Below are 27,652 nucleotides of genomic sequence, written 5' to 3'. Positions count from 1 at the left end.
GACATTTTAAGACAGTTATACATTTAAATTTACCTTGTCGCAGGCCACATAAAATGACATGTTGCGCCAAATTTGGCTCCCGGGCCTTGAGTTTGACACATGTGATCTAGATTATGCATCGATTGAAAGGGTAAACTCACCGTCACTCTCAGTATGAATCATTTTAAACACATCTTAGTCTTGATTATTTCTGTCTGTGATTAGTTTGTTGATAAAATGAGTTCTCACATTGGCTGCTGTCATATACTGTAAATAAATAGTGAGAAACAGTCTTTTGAACAGCTTTTGAAACAAACGAATCCCATAAAAGAGCTGAAAGTCCCATCACTACTCTTTACATCATGAACTGTATGGTAAAAAATATAGTCTGTAAACATAATCTATATATTTTGCATAACTAAGACACTGGAATCATGGGAAACACACTGCCTGCATTATCCCAGACACTTGAATCTCTGTCATGGTGCATTTTTAACAGTGAATGAAACACAAATGTTGGGCAGAAATCTGAGAACTATAAGGAAACACCTGCGTGACACTATCCCAGACAGACATCATCGTGCAAATACATAAATTACAACATAGACTATTGAATAATATAACTGACAAAAGATAAATATTATGTTATAGGCCCTTTGTCAGATTTTGTCTTGTAAAGATTTCACACAATGTTTAAATCCTCACTCTTTTTTTCACAGCAGTGTCCCAAATGAATCATGAATTTCCTGCTTTGGTCCAGGCCAGCTGTTTAAAATGTTGACTGTACTCTCGCCAGTCAGGAAGCCCTGTTTAGTCTTTTCTAACCTGGGCACCACCAAGAGAAGTGTGGAGGGTAGACACAGAGCCAGAGGAGCACAGTAAATATATCTTCAGCTTGTTTAATTGTTTATTTTATTCATGGAACATTTGCATAAGTCTGCCAACTGTCTCCATGGAGATGTTAGTACTCCATGGAATGTCCGCAGCATGTAATGGAACAAATCTATCTCTATCACAGTTCAAGTATAAAGTAAAATATGCATGCTTACTGTGAGCGGGGTCACCTCTCCACAGATCTGACCTGTCATCTGTACCTGTATTATTACTTTGTAGACAGCAGCGTGATTGTGGTGTGGCAGTGGATAGAAAAAAAAAAAACTCAATGTGTGTAAGTTTTATGCTGTTAAAGAGAAAAATATCAGCTCTGATTCATGCTGTAGTAGTAGTAGTAGACAAAGTAGTAGCACTGCTAGTAAAAGTAGTAGGAGCAGTAATGATGTACAGGTGTACCTTGTTGTCACGGTGACCTGCTGCTTCCCCACGTCATTGTCTCCTCGTTTACCAGCACAGCTCCCGGATCCTGCTGTATTCTGATGTGCTATTTTACTGTAATTAGACCCGATCTGCCACCCACATCACAGGGAGCGGAGACTGGAACATGTCATCAGCACCTCTGCCCCCTCGGTCACCTCAAAAAACAAGAACATGGCTCCGTATACACACATACTGCAGTAACATCCACTATGGGACTAGTGAAATATTAAAGAGCTCATAAAAGGCTGGGACAGACTGGAATCAAATCCAGATTTCCAATGTCCAAAGTAGTTGCTCAGACCTGGGATATTGAACTAGCCGTAAGATATTCTCTATCATATGGTGCCAAGATGAAGCATGTACCACAACCACTGAGATTTTCCAGAGAGTTTCCCAGTAACAGACCCAACGGCCTGTTAGATATCTGTAACTCTGCCATTCAATTACACGTTAGATTACACTTTATAACTTAGAAAATACTCCACAGTATGGCATTAAATGTATCTGTCTCGAATGTATTCATTTCTAAGTGTTTTCATTGGTCATGCAGAAGATGAACATTCCTGCAAAGTAAAAATATCTCCATGGAGACAAGCAGGCGAACCCTTTACAAGAAAAGTTCTGCAATACAAATTTAGATACCACTGCTACAACACCCACACAAATGATTTGACTGGTACTACCATTATTATTATTTTTTGACATGGACAACCAATCCCCCTCCCTCCTTCAGCAAAAAAAAAAAAAAAAAAAGTATGATTTTCAAAAGAGATCAAAGTAACATTGAACATTCTGTAGCAAAGGGCTGGCTGTATTTGAAAATGCAGTTGTTTTTTCTGGCACAATTCTGCTTTCTGAAAGTTTCCTCACTGGTTTTCTTTTGGAAACGACTCATAGATCAAACCTCCAACTCCCCAATGCTGAAAACCATAATGCAGTGATGTCATTAAGTAGAACAATATGGCCAATGGCAGTAAGGTAAAACCACCAGAGCGGAATGGTTTGAGCAGGCACGAGTGTTTACTGCCTCACTGGAGACATATGAGGTAAAGCGATGGTAAAGCTACGTCACACAAAAGGACTGTAAAGAATATCTTGTTTACAAGTCCCTGTGTTATTTATTGTAGAAAGAGGAGAGAGGGGTCAGATAACAGTGCATGTCTAGGGTCAGAGCTGAGAGGTCAAAAGAACATCCATGGTGCCTTAAAGAAAAAGTGAAATCCTCCTGGAGGCACTGTATCGTTAGTGGAGTTGTGTCTGACCAGCTCCAGGTGTTGGATCGAGGCTTCTCTCAATAAAACTCTCATGTTCTACACTGAGGTTTTATGTTTGAATGTCACTTACTCATATGGTCCAGTTAAGACCTACTGACAGAACTGTAACAGTAAAAAGACTTTACAACTTCACAGCTTTTGTCATTGTAGTTTTGAATGGTAACATTCATTGCATTCTGCATTTAATGCATAGAATTGTAATTCACATTAGTTTTGTGGAAATTATTATCAAAATAATGTTCTTTATTTTATTTTATTTTATTTTATGCAAAATTGTATGCAAAGAATATCACAAGACACTAGAGCACAGGCTTATTCATTGAAACAGTAATAGGCTGTTTGTGTTTAACTAGAATAGTTAAAGAAATGGTGACAAAGTCTCCCGCTGACTCCAGTGAGTGATCTGGAGCACGTCTCCTCCAGTGCCAGCCTCCTGCCTCCTGTGGGCAGTTTGCTCAGGGCTGTGGAGGGAGGGGGTCTGCGCACACACGCGCTCAGGGGGAGGGTCCGGGGGGCTGGGGAGGGACAGTCAGACGGGGGTTCAAATACAGCTGTGCATAGTCACACTTTCGCTCAGGACTGCCCTGTGTCAGCGGGTCCTCCTCCTGCCTCCTTATCTCTTCTAATGGGACTGTAACTCAAGAGGGAGGCTGCTGATGCTACAGAGGAACCTCACGTTATTTTACATTTTGAACATTTGGAAGAGTTGTCCCGAGTTGTCCACAATTCTTCAATTTGTTTAACTTAATCATCGCGAGACTCTATCCAGCTTGACCACCGCGCTCCATCCGCGAACACGCGCTCAGCCATGGAGTACCTCAACTTTTGTCTTGCTTTCTCGTTCTGGTTCAAGTTTGCCTCTTGTATCTACTCTACTGACTCTCCTCCTGCCCCCGCGCCTATTCCCACAGGTAACAATGAGTGAATGATCAAATTCTATCCACAAACCTGGGCACAAACCTGGGGAAACATTTCTACAAAAGTCTAGACATTGTTTTCAACTTAGCGTTTTCTCCAACATGCTGTGAGTGAACAGTGCGCACACACGGGCTGGTTACGCGCCCGGGGCTTTCTGTTTATATGTTTAAAGCTTCTGTTTGGGCCGTAAAATTGCATGATAAGGACCGACACCTAATCAGTCTGCGGCTTGTCGCAAACTCGTGTTTATTTGGCGTGTGCTGCTGGAGCTTTTATCTGTCTGTGGGCTGTAAAGTGTCGGAGCGTCAAAGAAGTTCATTTGAAGGCGCAGCTTTGAGCAGAGAATTGCTTCAATTAGCGCACGTTCAAAGAGGCTGCAATGGAAGGGTTTGTGGTGATCAGGTGCCTTATGCTTCAGTCAGTGTGGCTGAGCTTCAGTGAAAACCTGCGGAATGAACAGAATAGACTCTGAGGAGCAACACTTTGGCACACGTTATATCCAGGCTGTACTATTAGAACAGGCTTTATTTAATGTAGACAATATTTTCAATACAACCTGAATTCCTTCTTTATTTCTATAACAGTATATTATCTGGAAATCAGTGTAAAATGTAGCAGTTGTATTGGGTCAGTAGTAGTAGTGGTACTTGTAGTTTACATACATACCACAGTAACCTGACTGTACCGCAGCTTTATAGACTTGTGTGAGAGTGTAGCCCTGTTAACATGTTGCCATGGCTAAATTGCACTAAATTACCCTAAAATCATCTCAGTTAAATAGGACTCTGTTTACAGTCACAGCCTCAGTATGAAGCCTCCACATGGCACTTTAAATGGACTCATATGTTTCAGTTGTCACAAGTGTCTATAGGTGAAATCTCAAAATCTGTGAGTGGCCCCGAGCTGAACTGTGTTATATAGACTTATCTCAGGCGTGGGCAGATGACTGTTCACTTATACACATAATAATACACAGAGCTAAATAGCTACAATAATGTGTTATATACTGGAATGGGACCTTCTGTCAAATTAGACTTTCCATTCTGATATTATTATGCCAAATAATCTGCCACTGGTTGTGTATTTTGTCATTTTACTGTACAAAAATCTAACCTAAATATTTGGGAGTGACAATCAAATATGGCTGCAAAATCCTCACTAAGTGGAAAAGGCACTGCAAAATTGTACTCAAGTAAATATACTGTTCCATGGCTAAAATGTACTCAGTTACAAGTAGTAGTATGCTGGCAAATGTGTTCCTAAGAAAAAGTATAAAGTACGCATCAAAAAGTAGTTATTTGTACTGAGCATTTTGGGTCAAATTTGGGGTCAAATTTGGTTAATTACCGCTATCTGTATCTGTTTATTCTCTGAGTTTGTTGACAGGAGCAGATACAAAAACATCTGTGTATTTGAACTTGTAAACTCAGTAATCAGTAAATGATTTAAAAAATATTATTCATTTTAGTGTGACTTGGCAAAAACCTCAAAGAGATAAAATTGTACAGGAAGTAGTGACGCTAACAGTGAGGTTAGAGGGCGCTGTTGTGCACAGAGCCTATTACATGGCTTGAATTATACTCAATTACAAGTGTAGACGAGAATTTGTTTGTTACTTCCCTCCCTGCGTTTAAGTAGGTGTTGGAAGGCCTCATTTAAACTTTCCATACCACAACACTTGGATGTCTGCACAGTCTGTTTTGATAATTGAATCAAATGTCTGACGACGTGTTAACAGGCCGAAAGACGCAGTAATGGTCTCAGTAGTTTGATCCAGCGATTATTATTCACATTGTTCCAGAGTTTTGAGAAACAAGCGAAGTACAATGAAGTCAACACAGTTCTGACAGGCAGGGAACAATAAGAAATACTCATGTTCATGATTTTGAGCTGGGGCTGGTTTGAGCAGGTGGGCAGCAGTGGTCATTCACACCTGCACAAACTGTGGACAGCAGACTGACTGTTCCCTTGTGGTTTTGGAAAGTCCATGGGTGGAGTGGAGTAGACCCCCAAATCCCTGAAAGGAGTTATTCAGAATCTCACAAAATGGACACGAGAAATACAAATGACTTGAGTTACAGAGATGTCATGATATCAGATATTAGTGTTTCGATTAAAGTGAGAGGAAAGGTCACAGTTTGATGATTATTCACAAGTCTTGATGACCAAAAAACTGCTTTATTTTCTTTCATTCTTATTGACTGACATTGGCATTCCCCAAGTATGTCACCGGCTTTACAGAATCAAACTTTTCCAAAAAATAGGTTTACTTTTTTGCTTCTTAAATGATCCAAATGATTGTTTTACTACTACAAATATAACTGTTACTGTACAAATAATACATTATCGAACAGTCTTGAATTCCCTGCCACTTAAATGTTTTCTAATGCTCTTGTTGAAAACTGCTGATACCAAAACACACTCAGTGATTGTGCCTCTCGGTGGGTTTATGGGAAGGAAACTCCACCTATCACTGTTCACCACTTTGGCCCTGGTAATGTCCCTCTATCATTTGTACTTCAAACCCCAACAAACCACATGACATCTACAAACTATAAACACTAATGTAAAATATCTGTACAATATTAGCATTAAGGAAGTGCAGTTAATCAAATTTGATCAGGATTGTGGTTTAGGCATTTCTACTGGTCTTTTGGGTCTTTTAAATCATAGATGAAATAAAAATCAGATCAAACGTCTTATTGATCAATATAATGGAAATATAGTCTAATGAGGTTCATCTGGTCTTAAGATTTTTTTTTCAGACCAAGGTTTAGTTTTTATACCTGACAGTTTCGACTGCTCACTAGCGCTCTTCCTCGCAGTGGTCACGTGATGTTGCTGTGACGGTCCAGTCAGCTGATTTAAACAGGTTTTGGCGCTGTCTTCTTACCGTTGGGGGCAGGACAACAGCGCCATCTGCAGTCCAACTTCTTCAGGACAGTATCCCAGATGTGTGAGAGAAAAAAGGCCCCCTTGTCCTGGTTTAAAGTGTCATGGGCATGTTTCCGTATTTCGATTGTTTCCTTAGGATGGAGCCAACAGGATTTTAAACCAGGACGAAGGGGCGTTTTTACTCTAACACACTGGGATACTTGGGTCCTAAAATGAAGAAATTCCATTCACTCAATTAACATAATTTCTTTGCTTTCATCTGTCCTCTTCACTTTCTCTGGAGAGTCATATAAGTCTGGAGTCGTAAACTTAATTCATAAACATACAGCCCCATAAATCTATCACTCACATAGTCTATAGTAGTGGTGTCCTTGCTAAAAACGTCCTTCTTGAATGGTGGAAGAGGCCAATGGCACAGATCGGCAGCCACTCTCCTGAAACTATCTTGGCTGTGGTTACCGTGGTTATCTGACTAGAAGTAATTTATTACCCTCAAACTTTATAAAGCTTTTGAGACACTTTGGCCGACGCTTTTGTTCATAGAGACCCATGCAAAGGAAACACTGGCGTACAACCTCTCTGCAAATATTTTTTACTGTCAAATGGAACAAATACATGGGTACACAGCTTATAATTAGAACATTTAACCAACAAGAATGACATATTGGAAACTTCGCATTATTACACAGTACGGACGATCCCTCCTAGCAACTTTTAATGATGACACATAATTACATTGCACAGCTGTTAAACGTCTGGCAGGAAATCCACAAACTGAACCATAGCGCAGCATGTCTCTTCTTTTATTTTCTGTACTTAAGGTGGAAATCTGCATCTTAAGAATTGATTGGCATTTAAATGAAAGCTGCAACATCCAGTACACTGACCTCATTGTTTTGGTATACAAGTTTATCCCTTTCTTCCTTTAATTGTAGTGGATTTTATTGCAAACTAAATACGGTATTCCGAATGATGCATAGCGAGATTCCCGACTTATTTCCGTGCCTAGGGGCTGATGACATCACGCCACTTCCTTAGGCTACGGTCCTGTGGTTTAACACATGTAATTGAAAGCCCAGACGTTACTTGGATTATGGACTCTGAATGTTTTATCAATTATAGCACGGTAAGTGACTTTTCTCCCACCTCAGAGGGGATTTCTGGACATAGCCTTAATGTGGTTATGACGAGCCGTATAGAACACATATGGAGCGCTACTTACCTTGAACAATAGTATTAGCAGGTCAAAAAAGGTAGTCTTTCTGTCTTTCCTGTCTAGCCTTGGACTTTTGGGGTATTTGCTGCCTTTTTTGTAACTGTTGCATCAGTGCCAAAACAGTCTGTGGTCATATTAAAATTCTGATGGATTCTACGGCTGCAAAACCCTCACTAAGCGCATCTATGTTTAGCTGTACGCTGAGAATAAAGAGTGCGAGGGCTGCGTTCTCTTGTGAAAACGGCATTGTCTATAATTCCCTTCCAGTTCCCTTCTGGACTTTTTTTTTGCAATGGTAAAAATTTACTATATAGGGTAGCAGGGTCAATAGTAGACGCATTGACTTTAATGTGTCACCAATTGCATAGTTAGTTTTGCCAAAGTGGTTAGCTTATATTGGGGTTGGTTGCCTTGACTGTTAGCAATTAACAGCTTGCAAGCTACGGTTCACATGAGGGGACATTTTTAGCAAAGTTTAGTAATTCACATAATATGGACCCGATATATTGTAAATGTATTATTGGCTATGTAAAATAATCACAGGATAACTATTATTATGTCATTATTCTGCGATCAAGAAGGTGAGTTCATTTAAATTCTTTGATACAAGCCTGGGCACAGGGCCTGGATAATTGCGAGATACAACTAATTCCTTGGCAGAGGTGTATGCGCTACCTCAATTTTTACTTTTATCTATTTTAATGTTTTTTTTTAATTATTATTTTATCAATAGGAAGAAACATTTGCACATCGTAAGTTACAATTCTGTATGTATTAATTCTGCTAATACTGTATGTAATTATAGACTATGAATACACTTGATACTCGATACTGATTCTGATACCACAGTGATAATTCAAAACAATCTGTGGAAACAATGTGATTTTCAACATTAAATATATTATCATTTATATTACCATGTGACCTTATATCTGGAAAGGTTCATTTCATTAAACCTGTCATTCAGTCATTGAATGTGACTTTTTTTTTAACATCAGTACTTATTCAAATGAGTATAGTTTCTAATTTTAGTATCAATTAGCATCTGACTTTCAATACATTTGACAGCCCCGCTCGTATGGCGTTAGCTGCAATGTCTTTGAGGTTAATCCTTGCAAGATATCACAGAGAGTTCCAGACCAATGCAGGCGTAATGAGGTTGTAATGACAACATAACTGAGGCATACTGAAAGTCCAATGGGGCATTTGAGTACATCGAGTTTGGCAGATTTTTTTTTTTTTCACCAGTAAATTTCCAGGCATATAATTGTGTGGAGTTAAGCATCATCGTAGTAGTCAGTCAGGCACCAATTTGGGACTATTAACTGCAGCTTTTTTCCATGGCCTGACAGTTTCCAGATATTTTGTTGGGTTAAACAGATATTTATTATATATTCCCTAGATTCGTCTTTCAAATCAGCAAATGCTTACTTAGGAATTCATGTTAGTGTGAAAGTTTACCTAGAGGGCTGTGGCGGAGGGTCTGAGGGAGTAAATGAAGGAGGACCACCAGTGTGCGTCATGGCCTTTCTCAGAGAGGTTATGCTCCAGTATTATCCACATTCTTGTCTTCTTCCTTTGGCTGTTCGTACTGAGCCGAGAAGGGAACGTGTAGGCCTAATGTTTACTCTAACACCACACTCTCGCTCCAAATCACAGCTGTGTCTGTCTCATTCTAAGGACACAAGGGCTACTTTCACTGTCTGCTCTGACTGTCCACGTAAATGTTTATACAGAAATCGAGTCCCACTTAGGGTTGAGCGATAAGATGATAAAAATCCCATCATGATCTGGCCTCTATGACGCTTAAAACATTAAAAACTTTGCAGTGATCCCAAGTTTTTCCTCACTTACCTTATAAACTCAGAGCATCATAATGATTCACTGCAATGAGTTTACGATCAGCACGGAGTTTGTCGTCACTGTAATGCTAAAAACAACTTGCATGCTACCACACTCACTGATACACGGACAATAAAACAGTTTAATTAGATGCAGACAGTACACAGTGACAATGCCAGTGGTTCCAAGTCTGGATAAAGTGAGTGAACTTCAAATGTAAAAAAATATGTAAAGGAATGCTAATTAATGGCTATGTATACACTTAAATATATAAATATATAAATCAGAAGTCTGTCATGTGAACTGTATGAACCCTCCCTGTTTGCCCAGTTTCAAAATAGTCACATGCATTTGGTTAGCTTTACTTGGCAGATCATAATTCTTAGAGACACATTTTAGCTTTTAATGTTCAGCCTGAGGTCACACGAGGCCGTGGAGCACCTTCTCGTGGCAGAGCTGAGCCGACGTCTGTAAAAGTGTCAGTCTGGTCCCGAGGCAGTAAGTCTGGATCCCCGGGCCCTATGGGAACGAGATCCTGCTCGGCTCAGACGTGATCACTGTCACTATGCAAAAACAAAATTAAATAAATAAATATAGGAAGTGCGTGTGGTTTGATAAGGTCGGAGGACAAAGGGGAAAGCTGAGGGTAACGTATCAATTTCTCTCAGGCAGGAAATGCTTTCTGGATTTCACAGACAATACAAGGATTTTTGGGAATGTGGTTCTTGAAAACAAAGTCTGGTGCAGTCGCTGAAGAAACAGTGATACAGAAAACAACCAGGCTACTGTTCCTAAACCATTTTTACACAGAGGAAGCGTTCACTGTGAAAAAACAAAACATGTGTCACACAAACAGACAAACAGCATTTACAGACACCGCTGAGCAAAAGTGCACAAGAGCTGAACTTTTACTCTATTGCAATTTAGGTCAGCGTCTGTTGTCATTAATAGTAATGTATTCACAGCCCGAGTTCAGTTTAATCAACACCTGAGTGAATGTTCTCTCAGTATACGACTGTGTCAGTTAGGGCTGTCAAAACAAACCTGAAAAAACAGAGCAAAATTCAGAAATGTGTTGAAACTAGTATATTATCAACATCGACTCTGACTCTAGCATTGTCACAAAACCAGAATTTCAATGGACCATTGCCCAGGATGTGGTCTCCCAAGGTCCATACTCCTGACCACTAATGGCGGTGCAGGCGACACTAGTATTAGAGATGCACAGATCCAGTTTTTTTCAGTTTTGATACTTTAATATCAGGTATCGGCAGCAACTTAAACAATACCAGTGAAGGGACGGAAAATGGCTCTTATTTCCACATCTAACTGTTAACACATGCAACTGTTATTTATTCTTCAAATCACTGCTGAACAGCTTCATATGAATAAAACTTCATTTTGACATTATGAGACGCTCTAGGCCAAAATCTGTCTGTACATAGTCTCATTACATCCAGTGAAAGGCCCAACTATGGTATCAGTTCAACCGATATCATGGAACCAATACCTGATCCAGCAAACATTTCAGTATAGGTGCTGATATTCGATACCAGTATCGGTGCATCCGTACTACTATTACTACTACATAACTACAAAATACTATGATAACTGAAGTATAAGGAGGATGTAATCGCACAGATGTGATTTGTCTGTGTAATTGCTGTCATTCAGGAATGATTCATAGTAAAAGAAATTCAACAAAAAACTTTTGTCCAGTTGACAGAACTGAAGTTTTCTTTTACTGCAGATATGATGCGTTTGTCTTTTATTTAACAGTCTTTACCTACAGCATGTGGACTCATTTGACCCAGACTGGACCTTTGCGCTTTCACCTGGGTTGTAGCGACCTCGGAAGCATAAAAATTTTGGCTGTTGCTATAAAATCACTTGTTGTACACGGCTAAATGTGTTTTCCAGATGTCTCCCACACCCTCCGCTCCACTCAGCCAAGGAACAGCACAAGGAACACCTGTGCTCAGAATAGGCTGTCCCACTGCTGCACTTAACTTTGTGAGCTCAGAGACAGACATGACCACTGTGTCCAACCTGCAAGTGTGTGTAAGGGCTTGTGTCAAAGGCTGAATAAGCGATTGAAACAGCAACAAACTGGAGCAGCATTACAAAACTGCCCCGTCACCAGGAAGTATAAGGAATAGGAGTTGTTTTGTAGTTCTGAGGTTAACAGAAAGTAAAAGCCGAACTGTGATTGTCCTCATTTATTTATAAATATGGTACTATGGTAAATATGAGGTATGCAGAGAGTATACAATATTGAAAATTATTAAATTAGATTCTTTGTTAATCTTATAGTGGTCTGGATCTTAATCAGAACTAGTATAAGACCAAATGGTAACATTAATTTAACAGCTATCTTTTGTGTCAAATTTGACATTCTCTTATTAGAAAATGAGCATTTTTCCAGTATCACTGTGTTGTAGAATTTGGTATTGCGTACCCTGTCTATCCTTTGTTATGGAGTTTGAGTTTAAAAGGTTTTGCAGTGTAACAGTGTAACTACACAGAGAAGTAAATGATACATTAATTATTGGAATCCAAGTAAAATATTGATTCACAAGGGTTTCCAGTTGGCTCTGTGTACAACAGTATGCTGCTAGTTCCAGTTACGGAAGTATAATAAAATGAGCGGACAGGGAGCTGCGGGAGGATGTCACTGACAAACATGTTAAACTCTTTACAAATGTGAGGAAAACTTCACGGAAGGGCTAATGCTAATCAGAGCCTAATAATTATTGAAATAATATTAAAATGATCAACACCTAAAAAATAATTGGGTCGTCCTTACAACAAATACATTTTTTTGTTATGTTACATTTAATCTTTTGATAGAAGTTAGCATTAGTATTGACATATCTTTCCAAAAGCAGAAGTGTCCTTTGGTAAAGATTTCTTTGCATTTACACTTTATCAGTGACATCCACCTGCAGCTCCCTGTTCACTGTTTGATCTGATCAGGATTTGGTGATTTTACTGCGACTTGGCAATGACTTCATAGGGATTACATTACACTGGAAATGGTCGGCCCGACTGTCGCCCTAATTGGAGCTGGGCGGCTACCGTTGTGCACAGAGCTAAATCATATAAGGCAGATTGTGTAAAAACAGTTTAATGATTTTGGAACTAACTGTTTCTGGTTGCTAATGTGTTGCTGTGTTCACCTTACTGTTGAGTTGTTGAACAAAAGTGTGTAGTAAGTACTCAAATCAATAGCTTGTTGTTCTTCCGATGACTGATAATGACATAATACATAATATGTGGGAAGGACCACGCTGATGTCACTCTATGGCCTCAGATTGTTAAAATGAAGAGAGCTGCACAAAGGAGAGCTATTTTCTATTTCACTGTACTCCTTAAATAGTTTGAAATGCATTATTTTCTCTACTATGGTACTTTCCCCACTACATATGGCATAGCGTTCCGTTCATTTCATGCTCAATAAAAATTTTATGTGGGTATGTGAAATGTGGTAGTCTGTGGTGTACGTGTTTACTTTTCTCCATAGGGGGCTGAAAATGATGTTTCGTGAAAGATAATGGCAGAAGTTTTGAATACATTTGAAACCATGGTGACTCCAGCTGTGCAGAGTCATCACAATCTGGTAAAACGCCTTAAAGCGAAGTGTTCAATTCATATTAAGAAATTTTTTTATATTTCCAAATGTCCAATAAATATTTTACTAGGCTTCGGTGGATCAGAGGCCGGATTATTAAATAGAAGACAGCCAGAAAACATCGCTATTCAAGTGGCCCCATAACGCAGTATTAAAGGATCAGGGTTATACATATATTTATATAGAAGGCTGTAGAAAAACACAGCGACAAAATGGAACCACTGCTGTCTATACTAAAATGCATTGGTCATGGTTGAGGTGGTTTGTCAAAAATAATAGAAAAGAGAAAAGTCGCTAGAGGCAGTAGCAGCCTCTTAAACTCTTCTGGAGGTTACAGTGTTAATTTATATTTGGTCTAACCCTTTACTAACCTCAAACTTCAGCACTCAGGGCCACTGGAAATGTCCTCAAATTATGTGGGGGCTCACTTCCTCCAGAAGGAAAGAAAATATGTCTCATCCTTGGATAAAAATATGCTTCTCTTTTGAATCAAATTAAAACTTTGGTGGATTTGCTGGTCTACTGACACATGTCTGGTGTTTTTAAGGAAGCTGGCTATATAAAGAGATGATGCACTGGGTTTGCAGGGAATTATTGCAATTTGTATCCCTGCAATTTAGCTACCAAAAAGATGTGTTGATTTTACAAGTGCTTCTCTCCTTTATTTTTCAGAAAAGCTGCTTGTCCTCACAGTGGCCACAGAGGAGACAGATGGCTTCGACCGTTTCATGCAGTCAGCAAAGTATTTTAACTACAACGTCAAGGTACGATGGGCTCAGATAAAATAAACCAGAGTCTTGGATAGTTAAAGAGGGATAAGTCCAAGAAATGTGCGCACAGCATAAGGAGCACTGGTTCACTGTGACACTGGATAGTTTCATGTCTTATCTATGGTTAGACTTTACACAACTGTCCCTGTAACTTCAGTCACCAAGTATGTAATTAGGAAAGGCTACCATTGTGTGACTGTGATGACCATAAAGTTTAATGTTAGCTTTAAAACAAAAAAGAAACTAAATATAAATGTAACTATAATGGACTTGTGTCTCAGGTGCTGGGGATGGGTGACGCTTGGAAAGGAGGAGACGTAGGCCGCTCCATCGGTGGAGGTCAGAAGGTCAGACTACTGAAGCAAGCCATGGAGGAGCTGGCTGACCAGGAGGACCTCGTTATTCTAACCGTGGACAGGTAAAATTTAAGTGACACCTGCAAAACCAGACGCTTAATCTCCTCTCCTCACACCAGTTGGCCATTATGTAACTTCTCTGATGGAGGATCTGCCACCTGCTTGGAGTTACAGGTCAGATCTGTGACGAGAGGAGAACACCCACATTAACAATGCATGTTTTATGAGTTATATTTGAGGAATAAAAAGAGCTGCAAATGAAGAATGTTTAATGCCATTTTGTGGAACATTTTTAGACTCAGACAAACTTTATTGACCCACAAGGGACAATACATGGCTCGCATAATACAATATAATAAAGTAAATTGTAATAAAATCTCCATGGAGACAAGCAGGTGTCTGAGCCCCCTCCAGAAAAGTTACACAATGTGCTGTCATGTGGAGATTTTCACAAATTCATTTTCTTCCCATAAAACGTTTCACTTTGATGCCGCCGATGCGCGATCAAAACGGGAACAGTTAAGACCAAAGTGATGCAAACCACATTTAACTGCTGTGTGGATGAAAGTAGATTAGAAGTAAAGCGAATTGCCATAATAGGTGCTTTGAATGTTGTGTCTTCTTGAAGTAAGCCACGAAGCCACGCACACATTCTCAAAAAGCAGGTAGCACAATTACAAGGCAAAGTTAGCGGTTTAGGAATAAAGCGCCGCGAGCTAGCTCTCCTCAAATAGAGCATAGGATGAAGCTACTCCACTTAGTGAACTCTGCAACTCCAATAATAATACTGGCTACAATTGCTCTATAAAAACTCAACAACTTTCAAACAAGTAAGTGTACTCTTGTTTCGAGGGAAGTTATTTCATCATAGTAACTTGAATTGAACATTTGATGTAATTTTGTTATTTCAGCAGAGAAAACATAGTGCATTAAAGGCGTGACTTCCTCCTCTGCACCAAATGATAGTTATATTAAATTGCACTGAATTACAGATCAAGTTTGTTTTGCTTCCAAAAATATAGACTGTCTGGCTACTGTCAAATCAAAACATTGTTATTCCAATAGAAGATTTTTAACCATCGCTTCAGTTATCATCAGAACTTCAGATTTAGATATTTTTTTTCCCAATGTAATGTAAGTTTACTCTGAGGTCATGCCAGTTTTCTTGAGTTGCAGTAGTGACATTGATGGATGAGATCAGTGGCGACAAAGGGTGCCTGTATGAACATGTGTGGAGCATGTGTGGATAAAGTATCGTATACAGTGGGAGACCTAATCAGCCCATGTACATACCCTTGTGCTTTACAGGGGCCAGAGTTTTCCATATCTGAAAATCAGGATGTGTAGGAATGTATCAACTTTCACCAACATAACTATGTAGAAATGCAAGTAGAAATCCTGTTCTTTTTCTGTCTGGGGGATGTCTTGGTGATTTATTTTGTATAACTAAAGCTGGACAATTCATCAAATTCTAATCAGCTTGTGGGCTAATAGTTTGAATATGAAAGTTATTGGCTTGGTGTTTCATTTTTCTTTTTTAATCAACAGGTCTACACCCAATACTAAGGAAGAAAAATTAGTGGTTTGGATCAGAGCTTGAATTGGAAAGTTTTGTTTTAAAAATTATCTTCATATGTATTTGCTTTTCTTCAGCAATCATTACTTTGAATCGCCCAGCCCTAGTTTAGTTCAGCTACTAATTGTGCAGAATATGCTTCGAATTGTGAAAAAAATACATACAATATCTTTCAATTGTTCAGTCGGGCTAAGAATTATGTGGCTATAGTTTCATTGTCATATTTGTTGTAAGAAAACCATAAACCAAGCCATTACTTTCTGAATGGAAATAGTATAGAGCTTTTGCCAAATTCCTTAAACTCACACTTGGTTTTCACATTCTAAAATATCATTTGGAAAAAAAAACACATACTTACAGCAAACACTGCAATACCTACAGTCTGTCAGTTTGGGACTTATCCTTTCTATATGCTTGTGTGCTGAGGCGTGGTAAGGCACAACTCCCCCTTATGCTAAAGAATGCACACAGTTTACTCTCACTACATCCATCACCTGCATGTTAAGACAGCTCCTGTGTCACCATTGTCAGGTTAACCCTAAACAAAAAGGTTAACAGCATGTATGTTTCTCTTCTACCTTCCAGCTATGATCTTATCTTTGCCGGGGGACCAGAAGAAATTCTTAAAAAGTTTCAGCAAGCCAACCACAAAGTCATTTTTGCTGCAGAAGGTTTGGTCTGGCCCGACAAAAGACTGGCAGACAAGTATCCCTCGGTACGCAGTGGAAAACGCTACTTGAACTCTGGAGGTACGATTCTAGTACATTCTAGTTTTTGTTTCCCAAAAAGCAAAGAAAAAACCCAAACATTAAAGTCACTGCGGCTGATGTGGACTGTCCCTAGTTATTCCTAATTTTTAAAAAGTACAACTCTTAGAGACTAGTGTGGAGTTTTGTTGATTTGGTAAAGCTGGCAGCAACCAGCATGCCAACTGTGCAATTCCTGATTAATAGACAATAATATGATAGATAAATAATGAGATCAGGCAGACACATTGGACTTATTTTGACCTCAAGAGCTGCTTTTACAGTATATATATGTACTGGGGTAAGCCAAATAAAAGCCAAAATAAAAAAAAAAAACAAAGCCAAAACAAGGATTTCTTGCTTAGTTTCAAACTGCTGGAATGTATTGAAATGTAAGTGTACTACTCTTTGCCCAGGGCACTAAAATATGATATCATAATAAGTTGACTGATAACTCATTGTGATGGTTCTGAAACTAGAAAGACCTTAACACACTAGAAAGTCAGACCTATTGCCAAAAACAGGATCTCTTTGTGTTGGAAGCATAGAGTGTATAATGTGGACTGGACCGAGTCAGTGTGACGTCACTCATAGTGGTCAGCTTTAGCCAAATGGAGCTCGTTGAGGCTCGCAGTGATAAGGGCGAATTTGGAGGTGACTTCCATATTTGCAATTCCTATGGAGAGTATCATAGCAACCAAAGAGCCAATCCGGAGTGAGGCTGGTGAAGGTAATGCCCCTTGCACCTGCCCCTGATGCTTAGCAACGCTGTTACTCACCCTGTTGCCGGGGAAAGAAGGAGCCTGTTATGTTCTAGCCCAACAAAAACACCAGGATCATGTAACACAGATTAATACGAATATTTTAAGACCAAAATGACGAGCCTGACAGTCATGGAGAGAAAGGTGACAGTTTGTCAGTGGAAAATGAATTGGAGCCAGAATCGATGGAGCCGTAAGCGCACCCATGCTCACTTCCTCACTTCGCGGCTAGCAGGTTAGCCATGTCCTTTTATATATACAGTCTATGGTTGGAAGTAACGTGCTGTTCTGGGCATGTGGGTGATTCATTATAATCAGGGAGGTAGTCGTCTTGTGTTTAACTTTAGGTGATTGTATTTGTGTAACCTCGTTAACAGCCATGGGTTAGTACATTCCTCTGTGAGCCACCAGACTGAGCTCTTCCAGGCCTTTTTCAGAGAACTGCAGACTGACTTCACGAGTAAAGAGCGATGGGGTAATCGTAATGTCCAGCTGCGGAGTGGGGTTAAAGATTCTAAACTGAAAACCACCAAGGCTGATAGTATTTACTTTTAATATGTGTGTGGTTAAATTCACCATTTAAAGTTTGAAAAAAAAAGAAAGGAAAGTTGTTCCCATTTGGCCTCACAGCACAAACAATAACACATTCATAGATTTGTTGTTGTTTTTTTTTTTCAAATTTACCATTATATGATAAACACTATGAGGGAGGCTTAAAAATCTTTAGGTAGAGCAGCATTGTCCCTCCACACTCCTACGCACTCCTACACAGTACACATCTCATTTCTGTATGTGTAAACTCTCTGTTGGAGGCATTTCCTGTCCAGAAGTGAGCTGTTTTTGGACCCGATCCCAAGAAGCATGGTCCGCACACTAATCTCAGCATTCCTTTGCGCTTATTGGTGTCACAGTAATCTGCCTGGACAATGGTGAAATCTGCACAGAAGTTCAGATTGAAAATGCCCTGCCACACTGTAAAATAGAGACTGGTAGAGTATGTTAAACTCTGGCTCCAAAGTAACACTGGCAGTTTAGTCTTGTGTGAAGAACAGTGAATTACTGCTTTCCTTGTGGTCATCAGCTGGTCTGACCTCCCATACAGGACTGGAACTTTCACATTCTGATTAGAGACTGTTACAGCGCTCATTGTCATCAGGCTGACATGTGGATTTGTGTTGGTCTGGTGCGGGCCACATTTTGTATCAAATTGTAGGTTTTGTTTGTGTTTATATGGCTACCGCCCAAGTGACCACTGGGATTTAGTTTATTGGAGCTACATCGGTGCACTGGGTGAGAAAGGGCAATACAGGGCAGGCTTGTGGAAATATATTACCACAGGTGGAAGAGGAGAACATACTAAAAATATGTACTTCGCCTAGAAGTGTAAAAGGTGTACTATAACTTTTTCACATAAATGACCTTCTACCTACTGATATTTCTTTGCCTGAAATAGTAAATGGATGTAGCACCTTCCACCTTCAAGGCACTCAAAGCACTTTATAACTGATTCACACACACACTCATACATCAGTGTACGCAGACTCTAGGGGCAAGGTGGGTTAAATGTCTTGCCCATGGACACAATGACAGTATTCCTCTGCAGGAGCTGAAATCGCACTGCCGACCTATGGGTCAGTGGATCTGAAAACTCAACCAATGATGTTTATATGGAGAGCAGGATTTGAACCTAGCTGGGTTGGCTCCCGTCCTGCCGTGGGTGGCTCTTCTCTGTCCTTAATTATAAAGGCCCTATAGACTTGAACTCTATCTGCAAATGAATGCGCATTAGTCCTGGACACATCTGCAGCTCTCTCCTTCACTGTGGCTCTCCTCGAGGTTTTTCTTTTTCCCACTGTTTTTTAAATTTTTTTTTTTTTTTTTGTTTTCCCTCACTGAGTAGGAGGGTCTAAGGACAGGTGATGTTCTGGGACATTTATCCATTTGCTTATTTTCTGCTGATTAATTTGCTTGTCTGTTTCTCTTTCATTGTTGATTTCCTAACTTTCCGTTGGTTAAATCAATTCTCATGTTCAGCCCTAAGAGGCGACTGCTGCTGTGATTTTGGGCTTTACAAACATACATTGAACTGAAATTGAATTGAACCACCAACCTTTGGACCAGTGGACAAACACTCTTACCAACTGAGTTACTGTCATTCCACAATATAGTATTAAACTTGTATATCTCGCTATTCATCTACACATGTTTTTAAAGCTTGAAATACATTGAAAAACATGTATTCTTATTGTATACATGAACGCCTCTCCTCAGATCTGACCTGTAATGTGGTCATCACCTGTGAAAACTAACATAACGGGCAACACCTCCATGAAGACAAGCAGAAAGGTTACACAGTGCAGTAAGAAAAGTTAGTGAATCACTTAATTACTATTACATAATGAAATAGACTAATTGTGTCTTTAGGTGATTTATGTTTCCAGAATTCACCCTCATGATTTGTGTTTAGTTTTTCATATCACTTGACATATTTTTATTTTGATGTCTCTCAGATAGCAGCCAACTTTTCCCCCTCCTCTTAGATCACGCCTTAACAACATGACATGTGTTGATTTAAAAGCCCTCATTTTGTGGGAGGCTACTGTCGATAAAACTTGGATGCCACGATGCTCTTTAGGCAATCGGCTGCTGCTGCCAGATGCATTATGTCATGTCTATCCACCGACTTGTTTACTGTGTCTGAGCTGCTTTCGAAAACTACGGGATCCAAAGAACTGCGCGCTAGCGACGCAGCCCTATACCCTGCAATCAGCCGCTGTGGTCAGGAGGACGAGGAAAGACGGGAAACAGGGGTAGACCGTGCCATGAGAACGCGCACTGGACTTCTGAGAAAGTAACAAAAGCTCCGTTGCCTTCATGATGACCTCGAGATTAAGGCTGCAAGATTCTACAAAGAAATCTAACTGTGATTTTTTTGACAATAATTCCGTAATAAATTGGTAAATAGTCACATTTTTATATAGCGCTTTTCGACCTTCAAGGCACTCAAAGCACTTTCAAATCAGTTTATTTTTGTAAAGCACAAAATCACAACCAACAGAAATTCAACTATGAAAATGAACAATGAAATAGAAACAGACAAGCAAATTAATAAACAGAAAACAAGGAAATGGATAACTGTCCCAGAACATCGCCCGTCCTTAGACTCTCCATCACTTTACATTGAGAAACCACTCACCCATTCACACACACATTCACACACCAGTGTACATAGACACTGGGGGTGAGGTGGGTTAAGTGTCTTGCTTAAGGACACAAATACAGCATTCATCTGTGGGACCTAGACCTCCAACCTGTGGGTCAGTGGATTTGACCGCTCAACCAATGATGTCTACGTTGAGAGCGGGATTTGAACTGCCAACTTTCGGATCAGTGGACAAACACAGAGTTCCTGCTACGATATATAAAAGTTATTAAAAAAGTAGGATTCTGTTCAGACTGTACACTGTAAAAAGAGCATTCCAAGAGCATTAACATTTGAGAGACTGCAATATGTAATGACAGACTAATCCAAGAATCTCATGAATTTCAGAACATGTTTGTAGAGCTTTAAACTACAGGTACAAGATTTTTCTAAAGACATGATGCAGTATTTAGTTCTCTGCAGATGACATTCTAATATATAAATAACTGCAGCCTTTGTGATTTGATAACTTTTACTGGCCGTAACTCCTCGCCTGATTATCTCTAAGCAGTGGAAAAAAACACACCACTATTAGTGCGTGTGAAAGCGGTGCCAAAAGTCACACATTTTTCTTTTCTAAACAAGAGGCAGCCAACGTAATCTGCCTGGCCAGTAGAACCTTGTAAAAGTTTACTAGACACTTTACAGCTGGAAATGCATTTGACTTTATTACTTGCAGGTATAATTGGATATGCCCCGTACATGAACAGAATAGTGTCGCAGTGGGATCTCCATGACAACGACGATGACCAGCTCTTCTATTCAAAGATATATGTGGACCCACTGCAACGGGTAACGCTCTTTTAATATCTATTTCATGTTAACAGATTTTTAGGGCCCATATTGTGTTTTTTTAAATTTTCTTACACCCATGTTTAGTGCACAAACCCTGCTGAGTTCTTCTCTCAAACTGAAAACACTCTGTTCCACCTTGTGACGTCATGTGATAATACAGGGACTCACCTTAACTCAAATTATTTGGATAATTTCAGACCTAGAACTACCTATCTCTACTGAACTAAAGGTAAAATGTAGCTGTTTGTTTGAAAACTACCACTTCATGACATCGCAAGTTGGACTAGAGCAATTTGAGCTTTGGAGATGTAAACAGACTAATAAAAAAGAGTTACTCAAACATGTGAATGAAACAAAACACAACTCCAGGTATGTTTTAGTGAAGTAATCAACATTATATTATGGTTGAAACTACTGGGAATAATCCTTTTCTAAATTAAACATATTGGAAATTAATCATCACTTGGAATAAATAAGCAGGACAATGTTCGTTAGTGTTTATAATGAGTCATTGAGGACACGCTGTTCCTTCCACAGCTCAAACATTATTGTACTACAAAATAAGACAAAAAATGTTTCAATTAGTGAAGGGAAAGTATATTGTTCCATGTATTATTTATTGAACAGTGAATCAATATGGTAATTATTGTGACAGGGATATGCATCAACGTATAAAAAAATGACCTCTAGAAGTTTCACAAAGTTTCTGTCGGTATGCAAATTCTCATTCAGCTAATACCCTCATTACTCATATTCATGAAAAAACACTCAATGAAAGTCAAATGTGTAGCTGAACAGAACGGATGGTCAGGTGGAAGGTTAGTTTTAGTTCTGAGCATAGCTATTATTAAATATTAGTAGAACAAAACTTTATTTTAATAGTCGTCTAATGATTGTTTTGCTTTGTAGTTGAATCTCAATATGACCTTGGATCACAAGTGCCAGATTTTCCAGAACTTGAACGGCGCTGTTGGTGAGTAATGGCGAAACGCTTAACATTTGCCACTAAGTCGTAATTTCATTTTACAATTTAGAATAAACCATTTAAAAGTGTTTCCTGGCTTTTTCATGAAAAATAATGAATGCTGAAATTGCATGAAACTAAGCCTTCCTCCATACTAAAGTTTTACAATTTATTCTCAAGGCTGAAACAATGGTCTTGTCAATTATCCAAATCTTTCCTTTAAAACTTCTTTTACCTTGTTTTGGCAGACGAGGTGCTTCTGAAGTTTGGCACTGACCGCGTTCGAGTCCGTAACACAGCCTACGACTCTCTCCCAGTGGTCGTCCATGGCAACGGAAACACCAAAGTGAGTGAGAAATGCACCGTCCGGCCTGTTACATTCTTTACACTTAACACCCAAGTGAATTATTGAACATTCTATTCCATTTGAACAGATACTTTTAAAAGATGTTGGCCATTGGACCTTTAAGATGTCTGTATGTAATGATGGATTAAGTGTGAACACAAAATAGCACTTTGAGCCAAAAGTGAGCTATATTTTTCATATGTAAACCGCTTCAAAGTTCTGTTGCCAAGTAATCTGGCCAAGTCATTATTAAAAGAGAGAGTCCAGCCAAAAAAACGCCCATATTTTTACCACTAGGATTAGACTGCTGTAAAACTCAGGAGCATGCTAGCAGGACATTTAAGGACGTCAATGCTTTTAAGTCAACTCTGCCACCACCCGGCTCTCTGAAGTCTGATTATACTAAATCACTGAATATAATGCTTTACTGTTTTCAGACATTTTCCACCAGTATTTTGCCTGTTTGAAACTTATAGCTGTCCCCTAGAGTTGCTCTGAATAGTAATAAGAGAAATCTCCATGGAGGTAAATATACATGAAGCGTGGTAACAGTAGTATGTGTACAAAGCAGAGGCTGACCTGCTGCCAGTTCTTACACCTGGTACTTCCTGCAGATGCATTACCCCCAGTCCATAGGCCTATATCAACACAGCACTCGGGGTCAGGAGACAGGGCAACAGTTGTTGTTGTTGTTGTAGCACCTGTGACCACACTTCCCTTTAAAATCTGTAGTGAGACGGAAACACAAGACAAAACTGAGTGCAGTGTGAAAGCTGTTCAGTCGTGATTCTCACAGATTTGACTTGATGTTCATTATTAGTGTTTCTCTTTTTACAGATGTACTTGAACTACTTGGGCAACTATGTCCCCAACGCCTGGAACTATGAACACGGCTGTAGCCACTGCGATGAAGACAATGTGGATTTGTCAGAGTTAAGAGTAAGTATTTTATGATCAAACTGTTTTCCACCATGATCTGTGTAATTGTGTCATTTTGAGTCAGCCTTTAGTCATGCTCTGTGATAGGACCTGTCCTCATCAGACTCTAGACAGCATGAATAATGTTGTCTCTAAGAGATAAGTCAAACACTGCACACTGAGCAGAGTGTGTGCCCGCTGGTCCTGTTGGACCCTCTCAAATACAGCGGTGCCAGGGAAAGGCCAGAGGCAGAGGGAAGAGGAAGTGCGGCGCTGCTGCGGTGTACAGTATGGATATGGGCTTTTCACAAGGCCTCATTTAAAGGGGTGTCACTGTGTAGCAGCCTGCTTTTAGTGGCCTCCTCACATGGCTTCTGTCCACAACAGTCACCCCGAGTGGTCGGCATGAGAATTTGCCACAGAGTTGGACCAAGGCTGGCAGCATACCGTACAGACAGTACAGTCAGTAGAGATAGTACAGACAGTACAGACAGCAGGAAAGGCAGGTTATAGGAAATGTCTCTGTTTTTGTAGCCACAACTGTCAAGCAATGCACGAGACACTTTCCCCAGAAATAAATAACCTTATATTCTGTTCCCATTCAAACCTGCTCTAAATGTTAACCTCATCATCTGACTGTATTAAAACCTCAGCAATCACTGCAGAATATATTAAACCTCAACAGCTGGAATCTGTTCAATTCAAACAGAGTGGCACAAAGACTTCTCTGAGTGTGTGGAGGGCAGTGTGGAATGGGTTAGCCTGGGTCACTACTGCACAGTTACAAGAACCTTCATCTCTACCTACAAATCCTTAATAAAACTTTAAATCCTACTTCTTTCTACACATTGGGACAGATTTCTCCCTAGTCCATCTGTATGCCTGCAGCAAACTGGCATAGTGCAGCACGGTGGCGCTCCTGGTGCCAAAAGCAGTCATTGTGGAACTTGCAAATTAGAGTGTTGTGCTGGTCTGCTTTTTATATGGGCCCAAACCTTCACTGTGAACTGGTCATCACACGTCCAGACGGAGCTGTGTGGGCTGCAGTGCAGTCATGGGAAAAAGTCATCTAGGCTGTCCACCCAAGTATCCGTCACAATCAGTATTTCTCTCATTTAACTTTGTGTCTTTTGTATGATTAGATAGAAATCAATTCAACATAACTGATGAGGAATGCATATTTAACTGGGAGAGCTTTCCAAATTTTAAGCTCTGTCAAGAGTTCAAATCATTAACAAAAGCAACATGTAGCGCTCGCCCACTTGGTCTTTTAGTGCATGTGTATTTAGCAGAGGAATTGCAGTTAAGAATTTTCAAGTCCTCACAGATAAGAGTATTGTGATTCATTGTGGTTCATTCACTGCAGCTGTAAAAACATTCAGAAGCATAAAGTAAAACAACTTGAAGGATCGCATTTCCATGTACTGTAAACTAGCTCCATGTTTGGTCACGTTTGGCACTATGCACATTTAGCACATTTGATAGATTGTATTTACTTTTTCAATAGTATATATACAAACACAAACATCAGTAGTAGCATCGTCGTGGGATTTCATGCTGCAAGGACTTGTGGTAGTAGAGTTAGGTCAATCTATCCATGTAATACAATTATTTACAGATTGCTGTTGGCCCTGAATATGGGGCGTAAACTATATAAATATTCTTTATACGAGCCAGTTTCATTGTTATTTGAAGAGTAAGTTATTTGCCATAATTGGGTCACTTTTGTAATATATTGTTGGGGTTTGAGAAATATCTGTGTAATCCCTCAGTCGTCCAAGTATGATCTATAGTAAAAGAAAAATCCAATATGGCATGGACAAAAAGTTGTAGGTTTAGGTCCAGTTTTAGCTCCAGTTTAGTCACAGTTTTTATGTGTCGTGTGTAAAAAACTTTTTATCAACTGGATAAAAACTTGGAGTGAATTTATCTTACACAACTAATCGCAACTAAACTGGAGCTAAATCGCGACTTAGACCACTGAACCAGGACTAGAACAGCAACTAAACGAGTCTAAATCAGGATTAAACCAGGACCAAACCAGGACGAGTGTGAATACAACTTTAAAACCTCCAAGTATCAGAACTGAAACGGTTGGATTGGTGCGTGGCCAGCTGAAACTTTAGACTTTGGGTGTTTTTCTTTTCAAGAGACCGCCATCTGTATCTTTTCATTTTGTGTATGAATACATAAGTTCACGTGTCAAAGGCAGCTATGATTAATTCTAAACACATGCAGATACACTCAGCCAATGTTTGACACGCTCCTAATTTGTTTCCTTAAACTAAACAGGAACTACCCAACGTGCTCATCGGGATCTTCATCGAGCAGCCCACCCCCTTCCTGCCAGAATTCTTCCACCGACTGCTCACCATGGATTATCCCAGAGACAAGCTCAGACTTTTTATTCACAATAATGTAAGTGTATCCATGGCAACAGCTGCAGCCCTGTCCACATAGCAGCTCTATTCTAATCCCTAAATATTGGCTCGTTTTGCAGGAGGTTTACCATGAGAAGCATATCCAAAGTTTCTGGGAGGCCAACAGGAATACGTTTAGCAGTTTCAAAGTTGTGGGACCGGAGGAGAATCTGAGCCAGGGAGAAGCCAGGAATATGGGCATGTATGTGGGGCACAATCTTTGCTTTTAAGGATGAAGAAAAAGTAGCACAGTTGCCGTAGAAATTAACAATTCGAAACAACATTTTATATATTTGTAATGTACAGGGTGGCCCAAAAGTCACTGACAGTTGAAAAAAATGCATAACTTTTTTTGTTTCTTAATATTTTTCTTGTATTTTTTCAGAGCATTTAGAACGACCCTTCCGACATTAATATGAGCAAATTTAGCACCGAGGAACGAACCGTCATTGTACAGTGGTACTTTGAGTCACATGGGTCAAATTCAGAAACCCAGCGGTGTTACCGTCGACACTTTAATACCAGAGATGCCCCTAGCGTAAATGCTATTAAAGGTTGAAGATTTAAAAGTGTCAGTGACTTTTGGGCCACCCTGTAGAAGTAGTAGTAGTAGTAGTAGTAGAAATAGCACTAAACTGAAACCCATCAATCAAAACAAGAAAATAATTGTACCCATAAACAGCACAGAGGGAAAGTACAATTGACACCTAATTTAATGTAATACTACTACTATTACTGCTATTACTTATGTTGATGCTTTGTTTCAGAAATCATCAGGCTTTATGTTAAAACAGAAATTGTGATCATGCCGCCTATTACATCAGTCAAACATCTGTACAGGTATTTAATAATCCAAAAAGGTAAAAATCACAATCTCTCACAGAGTAACCCCTGTATTTGCTGGATCACTAATAGTAAATACATGTCACGTGATTGTACGAATACAGCTGACAGTGACAACAACATACACCTTCAAATATCTGTTGGTTTATTATTTTACTATCTGAGAATTTGCATGAGAACTCCATTATACAATACCTGTAGACTTAGCAGAATCCATTGTGACAAGTGCTCCCTGTCCATTCACCCGTCCATTCAGCATAAATAGTGTAACTTACTGTCTGTTGTCACGCAATAATTCAACCTGTGGGCCCTCATTACGCAGATCCGATCGAGAGCGCACAGCGAGTAAAAGTCAAGACTGGCCTATAATAACGGTTTATTAGCAGCCTCTAATCTTTGCCAAATCACTTGATCCACTCTAGACTTAAGGATAGCCCGCCAGTCTGCAATTTGCCCTGACATCTTATATTTAGGAGCTGATGAATTTGAAAGAGTCATTCTTTAAAGAACTCCATTGACTGTAATCACATTGCATTGAGTGATGATTACTTTCTCTCCTCCGTATCTCTACTTTTAGGGATCTGTGTCGGCAAGACGCCACTTGCGACTACTACTTCAGCATTGACGCAGACGTGATGCTAACCAACAGGCAGACGCTCAAGCTGCTAATCGAACAAAACAGGTAAAAGCAGCAGCTAGAATCTCACATCTCTTGTTGTGAATTGTCAAGGATTTGTTTCTTGATCGTCAAAACCACAAGAACATTATGGCAAGAAGAATGAAGGTTTAAAAATAATCTGTTGTGGTTTTCTTGTTTTTGACCTAGCCGCATGGAAATAAAAATCTGCCTAAAATGTCACTTTGCGTTAAGACAAAAAGCAAACTC

The 27,652-nt window shown here is 39.6% G+C and overlaps 1 protein-coding gene across 2 annotated transcripts in view; it reads left to right on the top strand.

The window, feature by feature from the left end:
- Positions 1 to 3,133: 3,133 nt before the first annotated feature.
- Positions 3,134 to 27,652, top strand: part of plod2 (procollagen-lysine, 2-oxoglutarate 5-dioxygenase 2) — a 34,203-nt gene continuing 9,684 nt past the window's right edge. For both annotated transcript variants that reach the window (XM_033985825.2, XM_033985824.2), the window contains exons 1-11: positions 3,134 to 3,478; positions 13,742 to 13,833; positions 14,121 to 14,257; positions 16,357 to 16,520; positions 21,160 to 21,272; positions 22,185 to 22,248; positions 22,488 to 22,585; positions 23,423 to 23,524; positions 25,796 to 25,921; positions 26,004 to 26,125; positions 27,344 to 27,448. In XM_033985825.2, coding sequence (XP_033841716.1) covers positions 3,376 to 3,478; positions 13,742 to 13,833; positions 14,121 to 14,257; positions 16,357 to 16,520; positions 21,160 to 21,272; positions 22,185 to 22,248; positions 22,488 to 22,585; positions 23,423 to 23,524; positions 25,796 to 25,921; positions 26,004 to 26,125; positions 27,344 to 27,448 — 1,226 coding nt within the window. In that variant the 5' untranslated portion in view covers positions 3,134 to 3,375. The remainder of the gene's footprint in view (positions 3,479 to 13,741; positions 13,834 to 14,120; positions 14,258 to 16,356; positions 16,521 to 21,159; positions 21,273 to 22,184; positions 22,249 to 22,487; positions 22,586 to 23,422; positions 23,525 to 25,795; positions 25,922 to 26,003; positions 26,126 to 27,343; positions 27,449 to 27,652) is intronic.

The sequence above is a fragment of the Periophthalmus magnuspinnatus genome, chromosome 20, assembly GCF_009829125.3.
Source record: "Periophthalmus magnuspinnatus isolate fPerMag1 chromosome 20, fPerMag1.2.pri, whole genome shotgun sequence".
In the NCBI taxonomy this organism is placed as follows: Eukaryota; Metazoa; Chordata; class Actinopteri; order Gobiiformes; family Gobiidae; genus Periophthalmus; species Periophthalmus magnuspinnatus.
The sequence above is the reverse complement of the archived record's forward strand: the minus strand, read 5'-3'. Positions and strand labels throughout refer to the sequence as shown.